The sequence below is a fragment of the Camelina sativa genome, chromosome 19 (assembly GCF_000633955.1).
Source record: "Camelina sativa cultivar DH55 chromosome 19, Cs, whole genome shotgun sequence".
Taxonomy (NCBI): Eukaryota; Viridiplantae; Streptophyta; class Magnoliopsida; order Brassicales; family Brassicaceae; genus Camelina; species Camelina sativa.
In genome coordinates, this window is record NC_025703.1 from 7,494,988 (window position 1) to 7,517,138 (window position 22,151).

General features: G+C 34.8%; 3 protein-coding genes across 3 annotated transcripts; 2 read left to right on the forward strand and 1 right to left on the reverse strand.

Moving 5' to 3' along the window:
- Positions 3,943–4,797, forward strand: LOC104765377. Its single transcript, XM_019241586.1, has 3 exons — positions 3,943–4,066; positions 4,169–4,272; positions 4,367–4,797. The coding sequence occupies exons 1-3, from the start codon at positions 3,995–3,997 to the stop codon at positions 4,785–4,787; spliced, it is 597 nt and encodes a 198-aa protein (XP_019097131.1). The 5' UTR covers positions 3,943–3,994; the 3' UTR covers positions 4,788–4,797.
- On the forward strand, positions 8,631–10,137 carry LOC104765378 (NAC domain-containing protein 55). Its single transcript, XM_010489074.1, has 3 exons — positions 8,631–8,972; positions 9,065–9,333; positions 9,417–10,137. Exons 1-3 carry the CDS (start codon positions 8,792–8,794, stop codon positions 9,924–9,926), a joined length of 960 nt encoding a protein of 319 aa, XP_010487376.1. The 5' UTR covers positions 8,631–8,791; the 3' UTR covers positions 9,927–10,137.
- On the reverse strand, positions 15,672–18,233 carry LOC104767530. The gene is made up of 7 exons (XM_010491543.1): positions 18,098–18,233; positions 17,621–18,018; positions 17,433–17,534; positions 16,945–17,375; positions 16,572–16,859; positions 16,370–16,475; positions 15,672–16,280 (listed from the first exon to the last, which is right to left on the reverse strand). The coding sequence occupies exons 1-7, from the start codon at positions 18,231–18,233 to the stop codon at positions 15,672–15,674; spliced, it is 2,070 nt and encodes a 689-aa protein (XP_010489845.1).

The window sequence follows — 22,151 nt, forward strand, 5'->3', positions numbered from 1 at the left end:
TCTCCCATCATAACTGACTCATTTCCTTCATAAACCTGAGATTGTTGTAGATGATGAGGCGAGTTATTCACGTGAGTCGTAGCTCCAAAATCTGATACCCACTCGTTTCCATTGTGATCAGTGACATCAGTAATCCGGAGTGCAGCTAGGGCCTGAGGTACACTGTCAAACTGGTAACTGCTGTCAAACCGATGCCAACACTTAGAAGCTGGATGGCCTGCTTTTCCACAAATCTGACAAATCACTTTGGTAAGTCTTGCAGGTTCTTGAGATATTTGCTGATGAAATCCTCTTCCCTTAGTTGAGAAATAATTTCTGCCACGATTGTTACCATAACGAGGGTTGCCTCTTCCTCTGTTGTTGTTGTTGTAGTAGCCAGACGAAACAGTGCTGATGGTATTGAATGCCATGTGAGGAGAGACTTCTGAACCACTATTATAACTTGCAAGGCGGTCAGAGTAACTGGTGAGCCTTGAAATCACAGCATCCAAGGTCAGAGAAGGCTGAGCATCCATTGAACCTTCCACTGAAGTTTTGATAGGCTCATATTCCCTACCAAGACCTTTTAGAGCAGTAAATATCTTCATCTGTTCACTAACCGGACTTCCTATAGAGGCAAGTTGCTCGCAAACCCTCTTTATTTGTTTTAGATATTCATCCCTTGACTTATCTAACTTCTCAACAGTTTGAAGTTTGTGTTGTAGTTCAAAAAGCCGAGAAGCTGATACCTTGTTAAAGTGTTGTGCCAAAGCCGACCAGAGGTCTCGAGCTGTAGTGGTGTGGACAACATCGCGCAAAATATCTTCAGAGAGAGATCAAAGCAACCAAGTGCGTACCACTTGATCAGCATGATGCCAAGTTAGAAAGTCTTAATTTGTGACATGACTGACTTGACCATCGATTGCAGGAACAGGAATGGAGGCAAGCGGTTGTGGAAAAGCTCCATTTACGAACCCCAGAAGATTTTGACCAGAAAGAAACGACTCAAACTGTGTTTTCCAGAGAAGATAGTTTTTCTCTGTTAGTTTCACAGTGACACAGTTAGAGATATGAAGAGTAGGAGGAGAATAGAGTTGGATCTTGATCCATTGCTCTGATACCATGAAGAAGCGAGCACAGCGGCTCTTTTAGGTAAAGAACATTGCTCTCTTATTTCCATGTAATAGGTTTGTTACATAGTTTGCCTTATATAGGCATTACATTGTTAGAGTTTTACCCTTGACAGCTCACTACTCATATCATACATCATATGTGTCCAAACATTCAAACCCATTGCTAAGTGGTATACGATCCGTGCAGTCCTTCATTGCTTTCACTTTATTGTCTCTGATTTCGTCTCTTTGTGCAGGTGTAGTTAGCCGTTGAGAGGAGGAAGACTTCTTCTGCGTATTGGGCCTGACTACATTGTTGGACATATTGGGCCTGTCTGCATTGTTGAACTTGGGCTTTTGTAATGCTGGACTATTGCTGGACCGAGGTAATGTACAGCCCATTGTCTCAGTCACTTCAGTCGTCGGTATCTCTTTGACTCCTTCATTCTCTGTTTTACTTATGTGAATCTGAGATTGGATTTGAGACAATTATGCCGTGTCGTGTTTTTGGCGGAGGAGATTGGAGTTGAGATCGGAGCAGTTGTTGATGCTACTCTGCTAATAGGGAGGGGGGGGGCTTACAACACTTTTTCTCTGTTCGGCGGCAATGGCTAACCCAACGGCGATGAGATCGAGGATGAAGACAATTATAACTATAAGCTTCGAAGCCATTGCTGAATTTTTCTCTGAGCTCACTCTCTCTTTCTTTCTCTCTGAAGAAAAACTTTTCTGGTGGTGATTGATAAAAAAAAAATTCAAAGAGAGTTTGACCCAAAAAGACACACTTCACAGCCTTAATGGAATTATTTATTAGTATTAAACAGTTTTCAATTACATAATTAGTGTGAAAACTAAAACGTTTTTAAAAAGTGGATTAGTTAAAAGGTCACCGTCTCTTTTTAACGAAGACGAATTGAATGGTTTAGATTTAAGTATTTAACCGGCTGAACTGGCGACTTGCTGTATAATAAATAATACGCGTCGGTTTTTACCGGTAACTGGTTCTTCCGGTTTGTGGGTCGGTCTTTCCTGAAGTAGAGAGCCAATATAATACTAAAAGATTGTCGTTGTAGGTCAATGTTTTTATAGAAGTTGGTTAATCAGTGCAGTCGTCGTCATGCATATTTGCAATTAATTTTAGTCATTCGCACGCATAATCATAATCTTTGTTTTAATTATACTCACATTTTTTGAGTAATAATGATAACTTTTTAACTTATTATTAATTTTGTTCTTTTATGCTACTTTCTCATATAAGGCCCATACTACTACGATAATTGGGCTTTCAGTATGACCGTGGTCTTCAACTGATTTGTTTTATTTATTTATATATATACAAAGTAGTTTTAATTTCTATCTAAAAACGTATACTCCCTCATCTTTCGTATTTTGAAAACGCGTATTTTTAATATTTAATTTAATTTAACACAACTAAACCAATTATAGAAAATTATAATTTAAACAATATATAAAATATTAATTATCTTTGAATTTTGCATACAGAAATATTTAATAAGATGAAACAAATAGAAAGTACTGCATTTATTTTAGCTTTTACTACAAATAATAGCTTATATTATAATGTGGGACAAATATTTTCTTTGACAAGTATTAAACCAATTATAGAAAAAAATATACAATTTAAACAATATATAAAATATTAAATATCTTTGAATTTTGCATACAGAAATATTTAATAAGATGAAAAATAATTAGAAAGTTCTGCATTTATTTAATCTTTACTACAAATGATAGCTTATATTATAATGTGGGACAAGTATTAAAAAACAAAAGTATGAATTTGTGACTTTTGTCATTATCATATTAGAAATTCAAATATATATATATACCTCTTGCATTATTATAATGTCAAAACAAAATATGCTTCTTTTTTTACGGAAATTTTTATATATATATATATATATATATATATATATATTATTTCTCTAAAAAAAAATCTAGACAATATGTCTAAATCTTTATGAGATCATTAATATTTATCTTTAACTGTAAAATATATATTTATAAATAACAATTTGTTTAACAAGATACAATATATATTATTTAAGTTTTTTTTCCTTTTTATTTGATTTGGGATAGAGATTAATCAGTTTTTTTTTTTTTCAACCGAACACTTTGGATATAGTCTACAATATATTCCCAATGGTTTGCAAAAGAGATAAAATATTTCATTGAAGAACAAAGGTTTTTTTGTTTTCCAACGAAACAAGGTATATATACTATAGAACACATAATGATAGTTTCATATTTCATTCATTGTCCTTAGTATAACTTGAGATCTTGATTGAAAATACAACATTCGACGATTGAATTGCCGTAGCTGAATGGAATATGAAGTGTTTTTTTGTATTCCCTTTTACTTTTGTTAAGTTACTGATGTATCTCTTAATACAACAAACGTGAAATGCACTTGGATTTCCAACTCCAAATCGGAAAAGAAAAAAAAAAAACAGTTTTTTTCCAGATTTAATCCCATGATAAATTAAAATACAAAATGGATACTTTTAAAGGATATTGATAGGTTTTTGACTATATATATATATATATATATATATATATTCACACATACATCTCATTATTAGGCTCTTACTTCCTCCATACATAGCTTACAAAGATCTTTTCACCTTCCTACGGTAGAAAGCAAATAATGGTCGCCATGAAAACAAAGTCAGAGTTGGGTTGCTTTAGTAACGTCTTTGGTGCTTCAAGATGGAGAAAAGCTTCCAAGTGGTAAGAAACTTGATTTACTTGCCTTACACGTACGGTTATGATTTGGTTTGTTTTTTTGTTCGAGTTTTTAATGTATCTCTCTTGTGTGCAGCAAAAAACATATTCAGTATCTTTTATGTTCTGTCAAATCACATCGGAAGAGAAGAGAGTGTATGGTCAGACAATCTCGCTCAGATATCGCTCAGCTCCTTACCAATGGCCGCTTCTCAGAAGCTCTTCCAAAGGTATCTGAAGTTAATCTCAATCACCATGTTACTTCTGCTTGATTGATTTAATTTCTTTCACCATGTTAATCTTGTTTTGTGGTTTGGAATTTGAAACCTTAGGCGAAACAATTCTGTGAAGATGAGAGAAGGTTATTGGCGTACGATCAGGTCGACAACTTCTGCGCATCCATCATGCAGAATATATCTACTCTAAATCGTCAAAGGTAATTTGTTCTTTATATATATAACTTGTGACGTACGGTAATCAAGTAAACCTATGCGGTTCAGTATGTAATATCGTTATGTTTCTTTCTCCAGCGATGTTCATCTGTTACCAGACGCAATTAAAGAAGCAATGGCCGGACTGATATTTGCTGCATCAAGAATCGGGGAGCTTAACGAGCTTCAATACATAAGGAGCATGTTCTTGGTGAGGTTTGGGCGTGAGTTTGACAAGGAATGTGTAGATTTGCGCCGAGGAAACGTCGTGGGTTCGGAGATAGTCAAGATTCTAGACACCAAGTTGCCGCAATATGAAATTACAGACATTGTAATGGAACTTTCTCAAAAGTACCAGACCAGTACTACTGCGGATTCAATAAGTGATGGTTTAGCTGCAAGTAATGAACTTGGCATTGGTGATTCTGAAGCGGAGAAGATGAAAAGCATTGTTAGGAGAAAGTTGCTGCGTCCAAATGTTGGAGAGATTGAAGGAAGAGATCGATCATTCATGAGATAGAAGAGTTTGATTGGGGTTGAGATTGAGATTGTTGTTTTGTTTAGATTGTATGTAGAAGTTTTCCTTTAAGTTCATATATATCTTGTTATTGTAAACAAACAAAGAATTATCGTTTCATTTATTCAATGATATTAAAATTTCTTATCTCATTAGATATTTACATATTGACAGTTTATGAACGTGTAAATTCACTTTCTTAATTCTTAAGACGTCGTTAAACAATATTGAGGATGGATAGTTAGTTATTTCAAAACAGGTCATTCAAACTAATGATGGGCCTATCCGCCTATGTTAAATAATAATACTAGCTATAAACTAGCGGGCCTGAAAGGGTATTGGACTGAAAACTCAAACATAACAATTTTTCGATACCTAAACTGGCTTAAGACTTCAACCGAGATTTTCCCACGTTTAGCGTTGACGTTGTTTATATTGAAAAAAGAAAGAAAAAAAATGTTGCCAACATCAGTCATCAAATTTAACTGAACATCCATGTATACTCCTTCTAAGAAACTGATAAGCGTCAATAAAAGTAAAACAAATGACGTGTTAACTTAACTCTAGTGCCCAAAATGGAATCTGATTATATTATACGTCGTCGAATAAAGTAATCGTCAAAACCTATACTAGTTCTATGTGTATATATGTCTACGATTTTTCCAGGAGTCTCCAGCTTTTGATATTGAGAGGTCTGGTTAAAGATGTTATCGAACAATAACGTGGACTCGACTTTGCTAGCTCAGAGCTACTATTGTTAGTTTGTTAGCACGTGACTTACATATCACTAACAAGAACTCTCATAACTCACCAATCACAAAAAAGGTGAACAAAACATTTTTCTAAGGAAATCAAAAGACAAATAAGACGTCGTTTGTTTCTTTTTTCTTTGAAAGACATTGTTGCCCGATAAACAAAAAAAAAATAATAATCGTATTTTATATATAACCTTAACTGGTACAGTTTAATCTATGATTTTAAACATTACCAATTGCCCTACAAATATCCGCCAGTAGCTTATATCTATTGTCTTTTTACCAAAGAAAACTATATATATTTTAAAAACCAAACGTACGTAAAGATAAGATATAGGTTTTTTTTTTGTAGATAAGATATAGTTGGATGAAGTGGGGGGTTTGATCTCTGCTGGTCATCTCTTCATCGTTGGATTCCCTTTTTATCTTGTTTCTATTCTATTTTAAGAATACGAAAATAATATGCACAAGTTGCTGATACTCAATATGATCGATTCGCCAACTTGACTAATTAGCTTATATATGGTTTAGTTTTTTACTATATGTTCTTACCGAAAACTAAACCATAAAAACATAATGTTTCGGTGGTAAGAACATATATAAAAACTATATACGCATAAATTCTAACGTTATTTGTTTTATAAATTCGAACTATTTAATATGATATCTAGATTTATGCATATGTAATGTAGCGTTTAAATGTGTTTTAGTAGGAGCCAGTTTTGATGGAGCTCATCGTGCTCCAGATTATCGAATTCTTGGTATAAAAAAAATAAAATCATTAAATCATAAAACATCATATATATAGTGGAGTCTGAATTTCACTGGCGCATTACAGATTAATAAAAATTGTATTGTACGTCATGGTTTACAAAACCCGTTATCTAAATTACCTCAAATGTCAAAAGTTGGAACTACCTCATAGTATTTTCTTACACTTTTAATTTGTCTTTTGAGTTTTGACCTAAATTTACGGTTTAACACATTATGTGATTATGATATATGCATGATATCGCCAGTATTAGCAGTTTTTCAATTACTTATCTAAAATTTAAGACCTCTGTGTGGATATTATAGTCCTAATTAAGTTCAAAAAAATCCCAAAATGGGGAAGAGTAAAGGCTTTAAAAAATTTGACCAACCCATTAATTATACATTGTTGGATCCTGTAATGGAAGAGAAATAATATATATATAGAAACGAATTAACACCAGATCAGATGCCCCGTGACACGAAAGCTATTGAGTGAAAGAAACCCCAAATTCCTTCTTCTATTCACTTAGAATTATTTTTACAGCATCATCATGTCGTGTGAACTTTGTTAGTTAATTAACTTTCTACTTATTCTATAGATTTACATATAGTATTAAGAAAACCATCAAACGAAAGCCAGTTAATTCAGTCACTAGAAAACATCATACGCAAACTTACATACATGTACCCTCTCTGTTTTACAAAGAATGCCATTTTAGAGGAAAAAAATTTCTCTCTGTTTTATAAAGAATATTATTTTAGAGAAAAAATTTTGTTACACAAAAAGTGTCATTTTACATTTCCAATGTGCTTTTTAATGCTACATTTTCCTTTTCACCTTTAAACCCAAAACTCTTTTCATTGAATTTAAACCATTAACCACCTATTAAATAAGGGTAAACATGTATAATTCAAATTTTTCTTAATTTGTGTAAAATATGTCAGAATGACACTTTTTATGAAACAGAGGGAGTATTTGTTAGGATAATTTGCTGACAAATTATATAACTTCGAAGAGAGAATGCAATTTTATCTCTTTCTTTCTTTTTAATCTATTGGGGAAACCATAAATTGAAACTAAAAGTACTTCTTAAGTTTGTGTTTTTAGTTATTTTGATAAAACTAAATCTAAAATTTTATCAAGAGTCGGAATTCATGCCAAATTGATCGGTCAGCGAAGGTTGAAGTCGAAGTTTAATTAATAGTTCAAAACTCTTAAATATTCTCTAATTCCAAAGTACAACTCTGAGCAATATAAACAACCATAAATTGGTCAAATATCATTTTATTTCATGAATACATGAACTTTACTTTTAATTGGTAAAATATTTTTTTTCCCCCCCACGTACAAACAAAAGTTGAAGGGCTAGAAATGAATTTGTGTTGTTATCTTTTAACAAGACAAAAAAGGAAATGTTTAGGAGTTATACGGACTTGGTAAATCATATATGTTTTCATTTCTCAACCACAAAAAGCCTTCTTATATATCTGATTGTACATATATGTATGTATATATATACCGACGTTTCACAATTACAATCTGATCTGATTAGGAGTCAATCAAAAATTACAGACTGGCGAAATCAAAACTGGAAAAAAATATTAATTAATGAGAGTCTGCATCATCAACTCGTGTTTGTTGTTCGTCTCAGTCTGATCTGTAAACGGCTTTTTTGACAAAGATCCCGCCTAACTCAACCCATAGACACAAGACATGTGTCGTCTCGTGGTAGTTCTATCCGTATGAAAAACGCTTTCCATGTTACTTACCATCCAGTGAACTCAACCCCCATCTTTCACTTACACCTGTCCTTTCTTTTTCTTGACCCAAAAAAAAACAAAAAAAAAAGTTGGCACATACCCATTACAAAAAAACAACACTTTTAGAATATTTCTTTCTCTACTTTTTTTTTTTTAATGAATAAAGACTTTTCACATATATATATATATATATATTTATCACAATTATATAACTCATTCAAACAATTACAGGAAAATAACGAGTATTGAACGTACAAATATTGTAATGACTTTGACTTAATTCCCTAATACTTGGGGAAAACCTTTGACAATATAACAATTTTTTTAAAAAAATCACACGAGGCGGTACAGTCATACACACAACATAATATTAAAGAACTAATATAAAAATCAACTTTATAGTATAGGTTCAAGGAACCAAAAGGGATAGCATAAATCACGACGCTCTGATTGATCCACGTGTCACGATAAACATAAAGTGGGATCCATATTGGAGCTGCACGTTAACGAAGATTGGGCGGCCTTGTTCTCATACTATTACTCTATGCTTATCTATTATTGTTATATATACATACACATACAAGTAGCAGAGCTTCGAAATCTTTAAATCTTGAAATACAAAATAGAAAAGAAAATAAAAAGATCAACGAGAGACGTCAAAGATATTGTTGTGATAAAAGTGCACAGATATTTTTTCCCTTGTTTCTTTAGAGAGGGGGGAGATTATATATTTAGAGAATGGGTCTCCAAGAACTTGACCCGTTAGCTCAATTGAGCTTACCACCGGGTTTTAGATTTTACCCGACGGACGAAGAGCTTATGGTTGAGTATCTCTGCAGGAAAGCCGCCGGTCACGATTTCTCTCTCCAGCTCATAGCTGAGATCGATCTCTACAAATTCGATCCTTGGGTTTTACCAAGTACGTTACTACCATAACCGGCCAGGTTTTGTCTTTTTTTTTTTTCGTAGATTAATTTTATCTAATTATGTTTCTTGATTGGTTGTTTGTAGGTAAGGCGTTATTTGGTGAAAAGGAATGGTATTTTTTCAGCCCGAGGGATAGGAAGTATCCGAACGGGTCTAGACCGAACCGTGTTGCGGGGTCTGGTTATTGGAAAGCCACCGGTACGGATAAGGTTATCTCGACGGAAGGAAGAAGAGTTGGTATCAAGAAAGCTTTGGTGTTTTACATTGGAAAAGCACCAAAAGGCACCAAAACCAATTGGATCATGCATGAGTACCGTTTATTCGAACCTTCTCGTAGAAACGGAAGCACCAAGGTATACAAATAATAAAATAAAAAGTACTATAAACTAATCTCTAGTGTTCTAGATTAATAACGATATATTTTTTGTGTGTTCAGCTTGATGATTGGGTTTTATGTCGAATATACAAAAAGCAAACAAGCGCACAGAAACAGGTTTATAACAATCTAATGACGACTGGTCGAGAATACATCAACAATGGTTCGTCGACATCTTCGTCGTCTCATCAGTACGACGACGTTCTCGAATCTTTACATGAGATTGACAATAGAAGTTTGGGATTCGTCGCCGGTTCATCATCTAACGCGCTGCCTCATAGTCATAGACCGGTTTTAACCAATCAGAAAACCGGGTTTCACGGTTTAGCTAGGGAGCCAAGTTTTGATTGGGCGAATTTGGTTGGACAGAACTCTGTACCGCCGGAACTCGGATTGAGTCATAACGTTGCGAGTATCCGTTACGGTGACAGTGGAACGCAGCAACAGACTGAGGGGATTCCTCGGTTTAATAACTCGGACGTATTGGCTCATCACCAGGGTTTTAGTGTCGACCCGGTTAACGGAATTGGATACTCGGGTCAACAAAATAGTGGGTTCGGGTTTATTTGATTGTGTAATGATGACGTAATATAAAAAGTAACATAATTTTATTTTTTTGGTCTAAGTCAGATTTATTAATTAAGGGTAGAATTCGAAGTCTAGGGTTAAGATTTAAGGTTCTACGACTTGTATTTGTATATTCGTCGTCATTTGTCCTGACATTTTTACATTTTTGTAAACTCTTAAACTGGATCTTTTGTATTAATCAATTATTTATATATACTAAAAACAGATTACACTTGCTATATTTAATCTATAAGTTTTGTAATTGCTAACCACAGACAGCAATTCGATAAACCTCTCATTATCATTCCTGACACATGTCACACGCCAACATCTCATATTTCTTTTATTCCTGTTTGTTAGACAATGAATCTCGATTAAAAATCATCAATTCATATTTTTTTTTTTAAAGGTTGGCTTGCACTAGTCGTTAATCGCCAAAATATATCGATAAACTAGGAAACACAAAACGAATATGATTTTTCTTCGCTTTCGCTCATAGTTTTAATATTAGTGCCAGCCAAACAAACAATAGAGACTTTGGCATCAGCTTTCGCTGACGCTGACCATATCATAGCGAACATGACCAAAAATGTATGTTGATCTGTGACGATCTCTAGCCTATAAAACAAATATACTTTTCTTGTGTCATTCAAAATGTATAAAGGCACATGACATAAAAGAAATTTCGCACGAGATAGTTGTGTATATATATTCATTTATGTTCAATGACATTTGCAAGCCGCAAGGTTTGATATAGTAAAATATAATATTATACAGCTGTTAAAGAGCGTTCAAAAATTTTGTTAGAGAAAATAGGACTATGGATATGGGATAAAAGATGTTGTATTGTATAGTGATGGTTATATGTAGAGTATTATTAGATGGCCAAATCTGAAATCTTAAAGACCAATTGGAGTTTGGAGATAAGAACGTACCGTTTTGAGTTTTCCAGAAATTGTACGTGTGAGTCAGCATGGGCTGCTTGTTTGACCAGTTTGGAATAATTTATTTCCTAAAATAGTAACAATTCACACCGTACAAGTTTTAAACACAGCAACGCTTTTTGTTCGTCTTAGTAGATTTTCATAATTAAATAATAAACAATATTATTTTTTTTGCCTGAAAANCGTTCAAAATTTTTGTTAGAGAGAATAGGACTATGGATATGGATAAAAGATGTTTGTATTGTATAGTGATGGTTATATATAGAGTATTATTAGATGGCCAAATCTGAAATCTTAAAGACCAATTGGAGTTTAGAGATAAGAACGTACCGTTTTGAGTTTTCCTGAAATTGTACGTGTGAGTCAGCATGGGCTGCTTGTGTGACCAGTTTGGAATAATATATTTCCAAAAATAGTAACTGTTCACACCGTACAAGTTTTTTTTTTGAAAATTAATGTTAAATTATATTTTAAGAAAAAAATACACGTTTTACAGCAGTTTTAGAAACTGGTATTTACATATTTGAAAACTTTTGAAAAAAGAGAAAACTATAGCATTAATGGAATCTTGATGCCAACCAAGCCTAAATGAGGGTGCCATTCTTATTTAGTATTGTGTTGATCTTGTTACGGACGTTTTTGTCGATAAATTTCACCAACTTCTCCCCTGATGAGTATGGTTCCCCATGCCTCCTATCGTTTCTTTCCCGCCAAATTGAGTAAATAGCATTCTGAAAAGTATAATTCAGTAGAAACCATTATGTTTTGTCCAGTTCTGTCCCCATAAGCAGATGTATCACCTGCGTCCAATCCGTGGTGTACTTGTCTGTGATAATCCTTCATACAAACGACTCCCAAATCTGCTGCGTGAACGGACAGAGAAAGAACATGTGCTCTCGTGTCCCCATCAGATGATTGCAGAAAATACAACCTGTATTTTCGGTTGTGTTCCAGTTTGCCATTCGTTCCCCTGTTGCGAGTCTGTTTTTCACCACCAGCCAAGTGAGAAAAGCAAAACGTGGAGTAGCTTGAGGGACCAAATTACTTGAGACTCCTCCATTAATGAATGCGTTCCATGGATGTGCAACCAGGTGTCCTTCGTTCGAAAATGCTTGTGATAAATGTTACTTTTCCGCTTCCATAGAGAAACATCTTGTTGATCATGGACACGGACAAGTTGTTTCTTGTGGAGTTCATCTTCAATCAAGCTGAGGAACTCATTCCGACTTCGTCGTCGACGAGTTTGGTCCATTGCTTCAGCTACCGTACTTGAGATTGGTATTCCCATAGATAAGCAACCACGGTCCCCAACTTTCTCATGTAGACGACCCAAAGAGCTCCAGTTATCAAACCAGAATAAAGTGGACTCACCATTATAAACCTCTATGCGGTGGAACTGTTTTGCTAGGTCCCTGTATTTCAGAAGCTTCTTCCATATCCAGGATCCAACAACAATATTATCTTTTTCCGACTAGAAAGAACCACTACGAATGAGGTAACGGTGGACCCAGTTAACCCATAGCGAGCTCTTGGCAGAGAGAATTCACTACAGGAAATTTGATTATTAATAGCACACTTTAAACGCTATCGTAAACAAAGATAGCGTTGTGGAAAGCGCTATGTCATCCACCGCGATAGTTGATCTGACACTTTAGATAACGTTTTTTAGGCATGCTATTGAATGTTTATAAACAATAACGTTTTTTATATCCGTGATATTTAAGTATACAATAGCGATTATATTTCGTTATTTTTAGTCTATTTATAACATTTTAATATTACTTTTTGTGGCATTCATTTTCTGCTATTTGTTTGGATTCCTGAGCAAATATTTTTATTGAAATTTTTGTAAACAAAACGAAAAATACCTTCTGAAAAAGAAAACTTTTCTAATAACATTAGTTTTCAATCCAACAAACCAACATAATCACCACACAATAATTCAGGTTCCAACAGAAGGCATATAAACTTATAAGCTAGCCAACATAAACACCACACAATAGTTCAAGTTCCAACTAAGGCCCTAGTTTGTTTCTAACACAAGTGTGCTGAACTCAAGACCCTACAATCTTATCATTAGGCCATGCCACTGTTGTACCTAAAGCATCAGCAACACATTCCACTTCCGCACTTGGTCTCCATACTTTGGCTGTTCCAATCTTTATAATTTTAACCCATACCTTGCTAGCATTAGGTCCTAAGGGTTTACAGTGGACTGTGTCTTCCAGATTATTTGAAGTAACTATACCTTCTGCAACGATCTCTCCTGAGTTTTCACAGTCCAACAACATGCAAGTCTTCTTCTTTCCATTTGATGAGCTGTTAGCGAAGCTGCAGCTTATACTCTACCACACAGAAAAAAAATTAATGATCAACTCAAGATCACAATCATATAACATTTGACTAACTTAAAATTCAGTCACTGAAAATTATACCTTAGGTGATGATTCTTTCGGTGATGCTTGTCTTGAAGGTTGAGTAAATATCTTGTTCATTGGCCAGGCAATATAATCTTAAAGTACATGCTCTATCAAGTATATTTCAGTAGTTGGTCTCCACAGATAAGCATCTTTCTTAACCACCTTCTCAACCTTCACCACTGCAGAATTTGGACCAATAGGAATATCGTTGATCACTTCTTTAGGATCAGTAGACCACATTTGACCCTCAGCAACTATTTCATCCTCCTCCGCATTACAATCGTAGATGATGATCATGTCATGTACCTAAGTCAGTCATAAACAAGTATATATCAGAACAGGGAATAATAATACAATTTCATTAAAAATCAACCAAAATCAAAATTTTACCGATGATTCAGAAGTTTGGTTATCAGTTTCGGAATTAACCATCTTGATTTTATTAGTTAGCCATGCTATTTTGACTCCCACAGCTTGGGTAAGTGATCCAACAGTTTTAGTTGGCCTCCAGAGAGAAGCATTTTCTACTAATACAGACCTAACAATGACAGCTGATGCATTAGGACCAATTGGAATATGAGCAACCTTGTACCTTGGTTCAGACGAGCAATACTCTCCTTCACCGACAACACATTAATCTTTTGAGTACCAATCCAGTAGTTGACACATACGAACATCCTGTCTACAACTACTATCCAGCTCCGAGGTAGAAACATCATCAGGCTGTTCACAGAAGAAGTTGAATTTTAAAAGCATACATTGAAATCATCAAGCATTGTTGACCAATATGAGTAAAAGATTAACTAACCTTCTTCCCTTTATACAAGAAGTGAAGTTTATTTTCAAGATTTTCAACCTTGTTGACCAATTCCTTCTGCGTTTTCTCAAGTTTATGCACATGTGCATCTCTAGCCTGAAGGAATGCTAGCTTTGTTGCAGTGATCCCTTTGCCCATCCCTCTAATCCTTCCAGGTTTGTCTCTTCCTAACACCTAGCTCACAACATCCTCTCTAATGCTAGTGCTAGCTGTAGATGCAATTTCACTATCAAGAGATTTTATTTTTTCCTGACACAAATAGTGAAATCAGAGTTAGTGTGAGTTCTATAAAATAAATTACATATTTATAATCCCATGTCACTTACAATAGTATCCAAAAATTCTGTTCTCACAGGTCTCCCATCTGAATGAGTGTGTACTGCTACCCATACTTTGCTCTTTGACACTTTGCTTGGGTCTGAACTTTTTTTCTTCTGCAGGTAACAAAACCACATCAGCTATATGAAAAATAACAGCAAATATTAACATCTACATACCATATCATCAGCTAGTCGATTCATTCCTTTACAGCTTGAGGTGTGTGGAATCTGTCCCTTCCTCAGTTCCCTGAATTTTTCACTTACAACCTATAAACAAGCCCATAATCAATAAAGATTCAAACAAACATATTCTAGCATTACAGAGTTTGAAATACACAACTTGAAAATCTGCACTAGTCTTAGACTTCACCCACTTTTTCCAAGCTTCAACAGATTGTATGTTACTTGGTTTCATCTCCACAACCTCTTTCTTATTTAGTTTTCGTACTTTAGAGACAAGCCTAGACTTAGAAGACCGCCAAGTATTATTCATCTGCATTAAAAGAGATTCTTTTTGCCACTCTTCAGTTAAATTGAACCTTGCCTACAATATTTGTGAAACAATTTAAACAACCTGATGATTAGTACATAGACTCATATAAGAGGTAAATTAGCAAAAGTATTTAGGAAACACCTGAATTTGCTCCCACATCATGTCTTTTATTGAAGGATCCAAATATCTCCAGTCATCAAGAAGGACTGGCACATGCTCTCTTACCAAAATACCCATGAAGGATGAAAGCAAGACTGATCTTGGACCCACATGTGCACCAAGAGAATTCCATTCAACTTCAATTTTGTCTTCATGGTGTTTAGCAACTCCACGCATCTTAGTTGGCCCTCTTGTTATCCTTTTCTTGGTTTCTTGAGCTTCTCCAGCTGTTGATTGCACATTTTCTTGTGGATCAGCCTGCTGCTCTTCTTCCTCTCCATTGACCTGCCTATCTTCTTTGCCTTCATTGTGATGCTCATCTTCTTCAACTTCATTGACCTGCCTATCTTCTTCTCTTTCTGATCCCATATTCTCTAAAATTTCTTCAACATTTTTCTGAACACTGTCTTCTGCATTGTTAGAAGCCTGAACCACAGCCTTACTGCGTTTCCGGATGGACTTTACAGGGACTGAAGAGATGCCTAGCTGACGGTTACTGCATCTAGGAATGATTTTATCCATTTTCTTCGACATTTTCATATACCTGAAACAGAACTGTAATAAAAATTAGTACAGTATACTAATCCTAATCCAATTAATCCACTACTAAGACCCCTTCACAATCTTCTCTATCAAAGAAACTCTCATCATCAGAAGACTCGTTCCCAAAATCTTCATTTTGCGGAATGGATGGAGCAACTACAAACTCTTCTTCTGTCTCTAGCTCATGATACCCTCTTGGTGACGCCCTCATCACTACAGACCAACTTGAGGAGTCATCTCTAGAATAGAATACTTGTTTAGCTTGGGAGGCCAAAATATATGGATCTTGGAGGTAGGCAGATTGGTTGACATTGAGATTCACAAGTGTAAATCCTTCTTCTTCTTTTACACCATTTCCTTTGTTGGCCCACTTACACTTGAATATTGGAATATGAAACATATAGTAATCTAGCATAATTATCTGTTGTATAACTCCATAGAACACAACCATGTCCGCCATCTGTCTATTATCTCTTGCACTAGCTCTACTTATGCTAAAAGCTTCATAAGTTACTCCACTGTTCTGAGTCTTGCGCATTACGTCCTTAGTGTGAAATCTATGCCCATTAATGACAAATCCCTTATAGGTTTGAGCTATTTTCCTTGGTCCATGAGCTAACCATCTCAATTTCTCTGAATGATGTTCTGAGTTACCAGGGATCTACATATCCACACAAAATATGTAAAGTTATTTACTATATATACATAGGAATAAGAAAAATAATACTGTGTATATATACAAGATCTAACATTATCTTTTACCCACTGTGAGAACCTCTCTGCGTGTAATTTCCATAAAAGAGTTTCACTTTTACGACATCTCACATCCATTGATTGCAATTCCTCAATGTGCATACTGTTATAAAATATCAGAAAGTTAGTTTTAAACATTAAACTTTCAAACTTAGTTATTAAACTATAAGAAATAAGATGAGAAAAAAGACAAACTTACTCTACATATGGACTCATCACTGCCATGTTCATTAGAACATATCTATGGGCAATGTCTCTCTCTTTATCACTTAATACCACTTGAGCAGCCTTCTGGAATGGGTGTCCTTCAAGTATTCCCCTAGAGGACCCAACATCTTCATTACGGTTGATTGTTTCTTGCACCGGTACAGAATTTTGTAGAAACTCCATGCAGAATGCAATACACTCCCCAGCTAAATAACCTTCAGCCATACAAGCTTCTGGCCTTCCATAGTTTTTGACATATGCTTTTAGTGTTTTCATGTACCTATAACTCAACCAAATACGGATATACTATGTTAGTAAACTATTGAAATACAACCTGAAAATTTTCAAAGTTAAAAGATGATTACCTTTCAAAGGGGTACATCCATCTGAAATGAACAGGTCCACCCAAACGTGCCTTTCTTGCTAGATGTATTGGAAGATGGTACATTATATCAAAAAGGGTTGGAGGAAAATATCTTTCTAGTTGGAAAAAGGTCTCTACACACTTAGCCTCCAGTGATATTAGTTTTTCTGGATCAATAACTCGCTGACACAACCTCTTAAAGAAATTACATAATCTAATCACTGCAATTCTAGGACCCTTCTGGAGAAGCACATGATGATCATGTGACTTCAATCCACCAATCATAGAAGGATCCACTGAAACACAGTTGGATATATTTGCAGAATAACCATCAGACCCTCTGAATGAACTTAACCTCTTGCAAAATGTTATTTTCTCAGACTTGGACATCCAATAAGCAGCTGGAGGCAAATAAGTCCTCTTCCCTTTTTCCTATGTGTGTAACTTCTGTCTAAACCCCATGTCTGCGAGATCTTTCCTTGCTTTCACCCCATCTTTTGACTTAACAGATTGCATCAACATAACCAACATAGAATCAGAAACATTCTTCTCCACATGCATTACATCAATATTGTGACGAACCGGCATATCCTACCACAAAAGAAGAAAAATTAGTTCAATATGATATGCAACTTTATAAAAATAATTGACAATTATTGAAATTTGAATTTATATACCTTCCAGTAAGGTAACTCAAACATGATGGACCTTTTCTTCCACCTCCATTTAACACCGTCTTCATCAGATTCATCATTCAATAGTTCCTCATCTTCACTTATACCTTTTCTTTTTCTTTTCCCTTTTTTCACTATACATTTACCAAAATCATTTCTGAAATCCTTAAACATCTCACAGATTTCCACTACAGTTTGAACTCTTCTTGCACTTCCTTTCTCTACTGTATTATCAAACCATTTCTTTCTTCTTCTGTACGGATGATCAGGTCTGAGCCTCTTTCTGTTGCCCAAATACACATGCTTACGGCTAAATTTTAACCATCTAGAAGGCGTATCCTTTCCACACACAATACATGCCTGTTTCCCTTTGACTTTACATCCTGCCAATGACCCTAATGCTGGATAATCAGTTATACTCCACAACAACATTGCTCTAAGTGTGAAATCTCCTTCATGAAAGAGTCATAAACTAAATACCTTCATGCCACAAATCCTTCAGATCATCTATCAATGGAGCTAGGTAGACATCAATGTTATTGCTCGGTGCAGTTGGCCCAGGGATCAAAAGAGTGAGCATCATGTTCTCAGCCTTCATACACAATGTCGGATGCATGTTGTAGTTCACTAATAATACTGGCCATGTGCTATACNAATGGCAAAAGAATTCATCCCATCAGTGGAAAGGCTGAGGAGGAGGTTTCTTGATTCAGCAGCAAACTCAGGCCATTTATCATTCACATTGGCCCAAGTTAATGAGTCAACTGAATGCTTCATTGTACCATCTGTACTTGCATTATTGAAATGCCACCGTAACTCTTCAGCCATTCTTTTGGATCTAAACATCATCCTAAATCTATCTTTAATTGAAAAATACCTTAGAACCTTTGCTGAAATCCCCTTCTCCTCTTCACCGGTATTCTTATCCCTTTCCCACCTAGAGAGACTACATCTTGGACAGGTTTCAATATCTGCGTACTGCTTCCTGTATAGGATACAATCATTCTTGCATGCATGTATCATGTCATATCCAAACCCAAATATTTTCAGAAACTTCTTCAACTCATCTGTTGATCTCGGTAACACATTGTCCTTAGGAAGCATATCATGAACCATTTTGAGCAACTGATCAAAATAGTTCTCCGACATACCGCTCTTGACTTTAATCTTGTAAAGCCCCATGATTGCAGATATCTTGGTGTAGTTGGGACAGATGGAATATAAAGGAGTTTCAACATCTTGTAGCTTCTTTCTAAACTCAGATTCTTCTACACTATCAACATCATCATTCTGATCTTCATTGTGGCTATTGGGCTTTGAATCACTATCAAAGAAGGCTGTTCTAATCAAATCATAAGCTTCAAACTCAGAGCTTGGATCTTCATCTGGTTGAGCAAGTTTCCTATCACCATGAATGCGCCAACACAAATTCCTCTTGTATTTCTCATCCATTCCTCTAATCACTAGATGATCAAACATTGTCTCTGTTCCTTGATGAGACAAATTCCGGCAATGTGTGCAGGGACATAGCATAGAACTAGGATTACCCAAACTTGTTGTTGCTGCATTCACAAAATTTCTAGCTCCTATCTGATACTTCATATAGCAATCTGTAACACAGTTCATAAGCAATTAAACAGTCTTGTAAACTTCATACCTTGGCAGCCAAACCCAAGACTTCTCCATCATCGAACAAGACCAACAATATAGCTCCACATACACTCACATTAAACCGAAAGACATATCAACAACACACAAGAGAAAAAGAAAAGCTAAATTCGAAAACAATTACCCACCTTAGTTAGGATTTCTGAGAAATCGACTGAGATAGATTGATAAATCGAGTTGTTGTGAGCTCCAAATCGAGTGAGAGAGAGTATGAAATCGAGTGAACTCCTAGATTAGGGTTTCCACAGTGAAATCGAGTTGAGAGAGAGAGAGAGAGAGATGGAGTTGCGAGAGAGAGAAATCGGGTTGCGAGAGAGAGAAATCGGGTTGCGAGAGAGAGAGAAACCGATTAGAGATTGAGAAATTGAGTTGAGAAAGGGAGAAATCGAGTTGAGAGAGTAAGGAATCGAGTGAGAGCCAGAGAAATCGAGAGAGGGTTTGAGTGTCTCAGATCTGCCTTAGAGAAAAATCGAGAAAGAGAGAAGAGTGTCGACTCAGATCTATTTCGCCGTAGGGAGGAAAACAAAAATTTTCCCCCCTTTTTAATTTCAATAGCGGTTTACTAATTTTTTAGAACCAATTTGGCTCGCGTCAATTTTTTTGTTCCCGCTTTTAACTATTGATAGCGTTTAAAAATAACTAAACGCTATCTTTAATACACAGTTAACTCAAATATATCATAAACATCAAAAACGCTATCCTTTTGTGCTATCAATAATCAAATTTCCTGTAGTCGAATTCTCCAAATCAACTTCAGGACACTCACATTATTAGCCTCATTTAATGAACGAAGCCCCAAACCACCCTCAGACTTAGGGAGACAAATCTCTGTCCATGCTATCTTAGTTTTCTTAACATTTAAAGATGGGCCAGACCACAGAAAGGCTGAGCATAGCTGGTCAATTTCGCAAATGCAGGCTTTTGGAAGTTTAAAAGCAGAGATCCAAAAGTTTGTAATGCTGAATATTACCGATGGGAGTAGCTGAAGACGTCCAGCAAAACACCGTACAAGTTTTAAACACAGCACAACGCTTTTTGTTCGTCTAAGTAGATTTTCATAATTAAATAATTAACATTTTGTTTTTGCCTGAAAAACCTCTTTTTCACTAGAAAATATAATTGTCAATTTACATGAATATTCGTTATATATGAACTTTACAGAATTAATTTGTGGAATTTAAAGATTCAATATGACTTTGTCTTACTCTATTCTTTTTTTTTTCCTTCTAAATTACTAAAAATTTAATAAAATCGAATGTGTGATTGCACAATTTTTAGTTACTTTTGATCTCTCAAACAACTAACTTGACTCAATATATATATATATATATATATATATATATATATATATATTCAAAAACTTTTGATTTCTCAAACAACTAACTTGCCAAACTATATTTTTTTAGTCATACAAAAAAATAAAAATAAAATGAAAATGTGGTGAAAAGATGCACATGAATATATTTCCGTTTGATGTTTGTCAATTAAGGTGCCTGAACTATTAATTCAGACATGGTAATATTTCAATTTTTTGAAAAGGAAAATATAAATGGTTTTTTTGTTGGATGAAGCTTTACGCAACCCCTTGGAATAGCATATATATTCTATCATAAATACATGAAAACGAAGGTTTAGAGTTTAATACTTGGTAACCTTCTTGCATAGAAAGACTTGTGGTCCTTATATATTCAAGATACTTTTGTACGTTAAATCAACGTAACCATTCATTCGACCATATACGGGTATACCATGCACATGTAATTTAATTTATCAGTAAATGCGCATTTGCATGGCACTGGAATGGGATTTAGACCGTTTAGTGATGCATATTAATTGTTTTTTGTAACTATTATAAAATGTCAATATTTGGCTAATTTTATACATGAAAATAAATAATATCATGCAACATTTGTTTGTTTTTCTTTTTTGTTCTTTTCGCTTTAACTGACATTGTATCCATCTTTACTCTCTTAATGAGGCAACGATGTTTCCTGAACTGACATTGTATTTTTTTCTATGCGTTGTATATCTTTTCTCTCTTTTACTATATATACTATGAATTTTATGTTTGTTTATAAAAACCTGTGGCAGAAGATTCGCTTGCATCTCGTTGGATATATATCATCCGAAGTCTGTAATAAGAACTGGAAGATTCCATACCAATATCTGATTAACGTGTTACCCAAATAAGTAAGAATGTGTCGATATGGCTATTCATGCTTTTTATCTTTAGGATTGATGTATTTTGTATTAGTAAATGTGTTGGGCCATGGCCCAAAACTTGGTTAATCTAGGCTTATATATTATACAATAATTAATCCCACTTATTGGGTCCCGACTCCTGAGTATTGCTGATGGTGAATATTTTACTACTACCTTGAGTTGAGTCTGACTGTCTGTGAGACCTAATAGAGATCATCAGACAATTTTGTTTGTCATCTTATCTTTCAGATAAACGAAACATACGTATATAACTTTTATCCCTGAGATAAATCTAAGATCTATAAATCTACCTTGAGTCTACATGATTTTTAGAGTTCACTTTTTATTTTAATTCTACTACATGATAGTATATCTATTCCGTAATTAATATACCTATGTAACTGTAAGATTATTTATAAGTTCAAAATATGTAGCAATAGAATGATGTTAAGTGAGCCACTGCCTAAATTCAAATGCACACATACAATATATACGTGCTTTATTAAGATATCAGTATCATTAGTTGGAAATATATATGTGAATAAATATTTGTTCAAAATTTAATCGTATCACTCTAAATAAAACGATTCCACTCCACTTGAAGCTTTGATTGATTTAAACATATCAGTTCTAGTCTGATCTGGATGTGAGAGTTGGCAAAAAC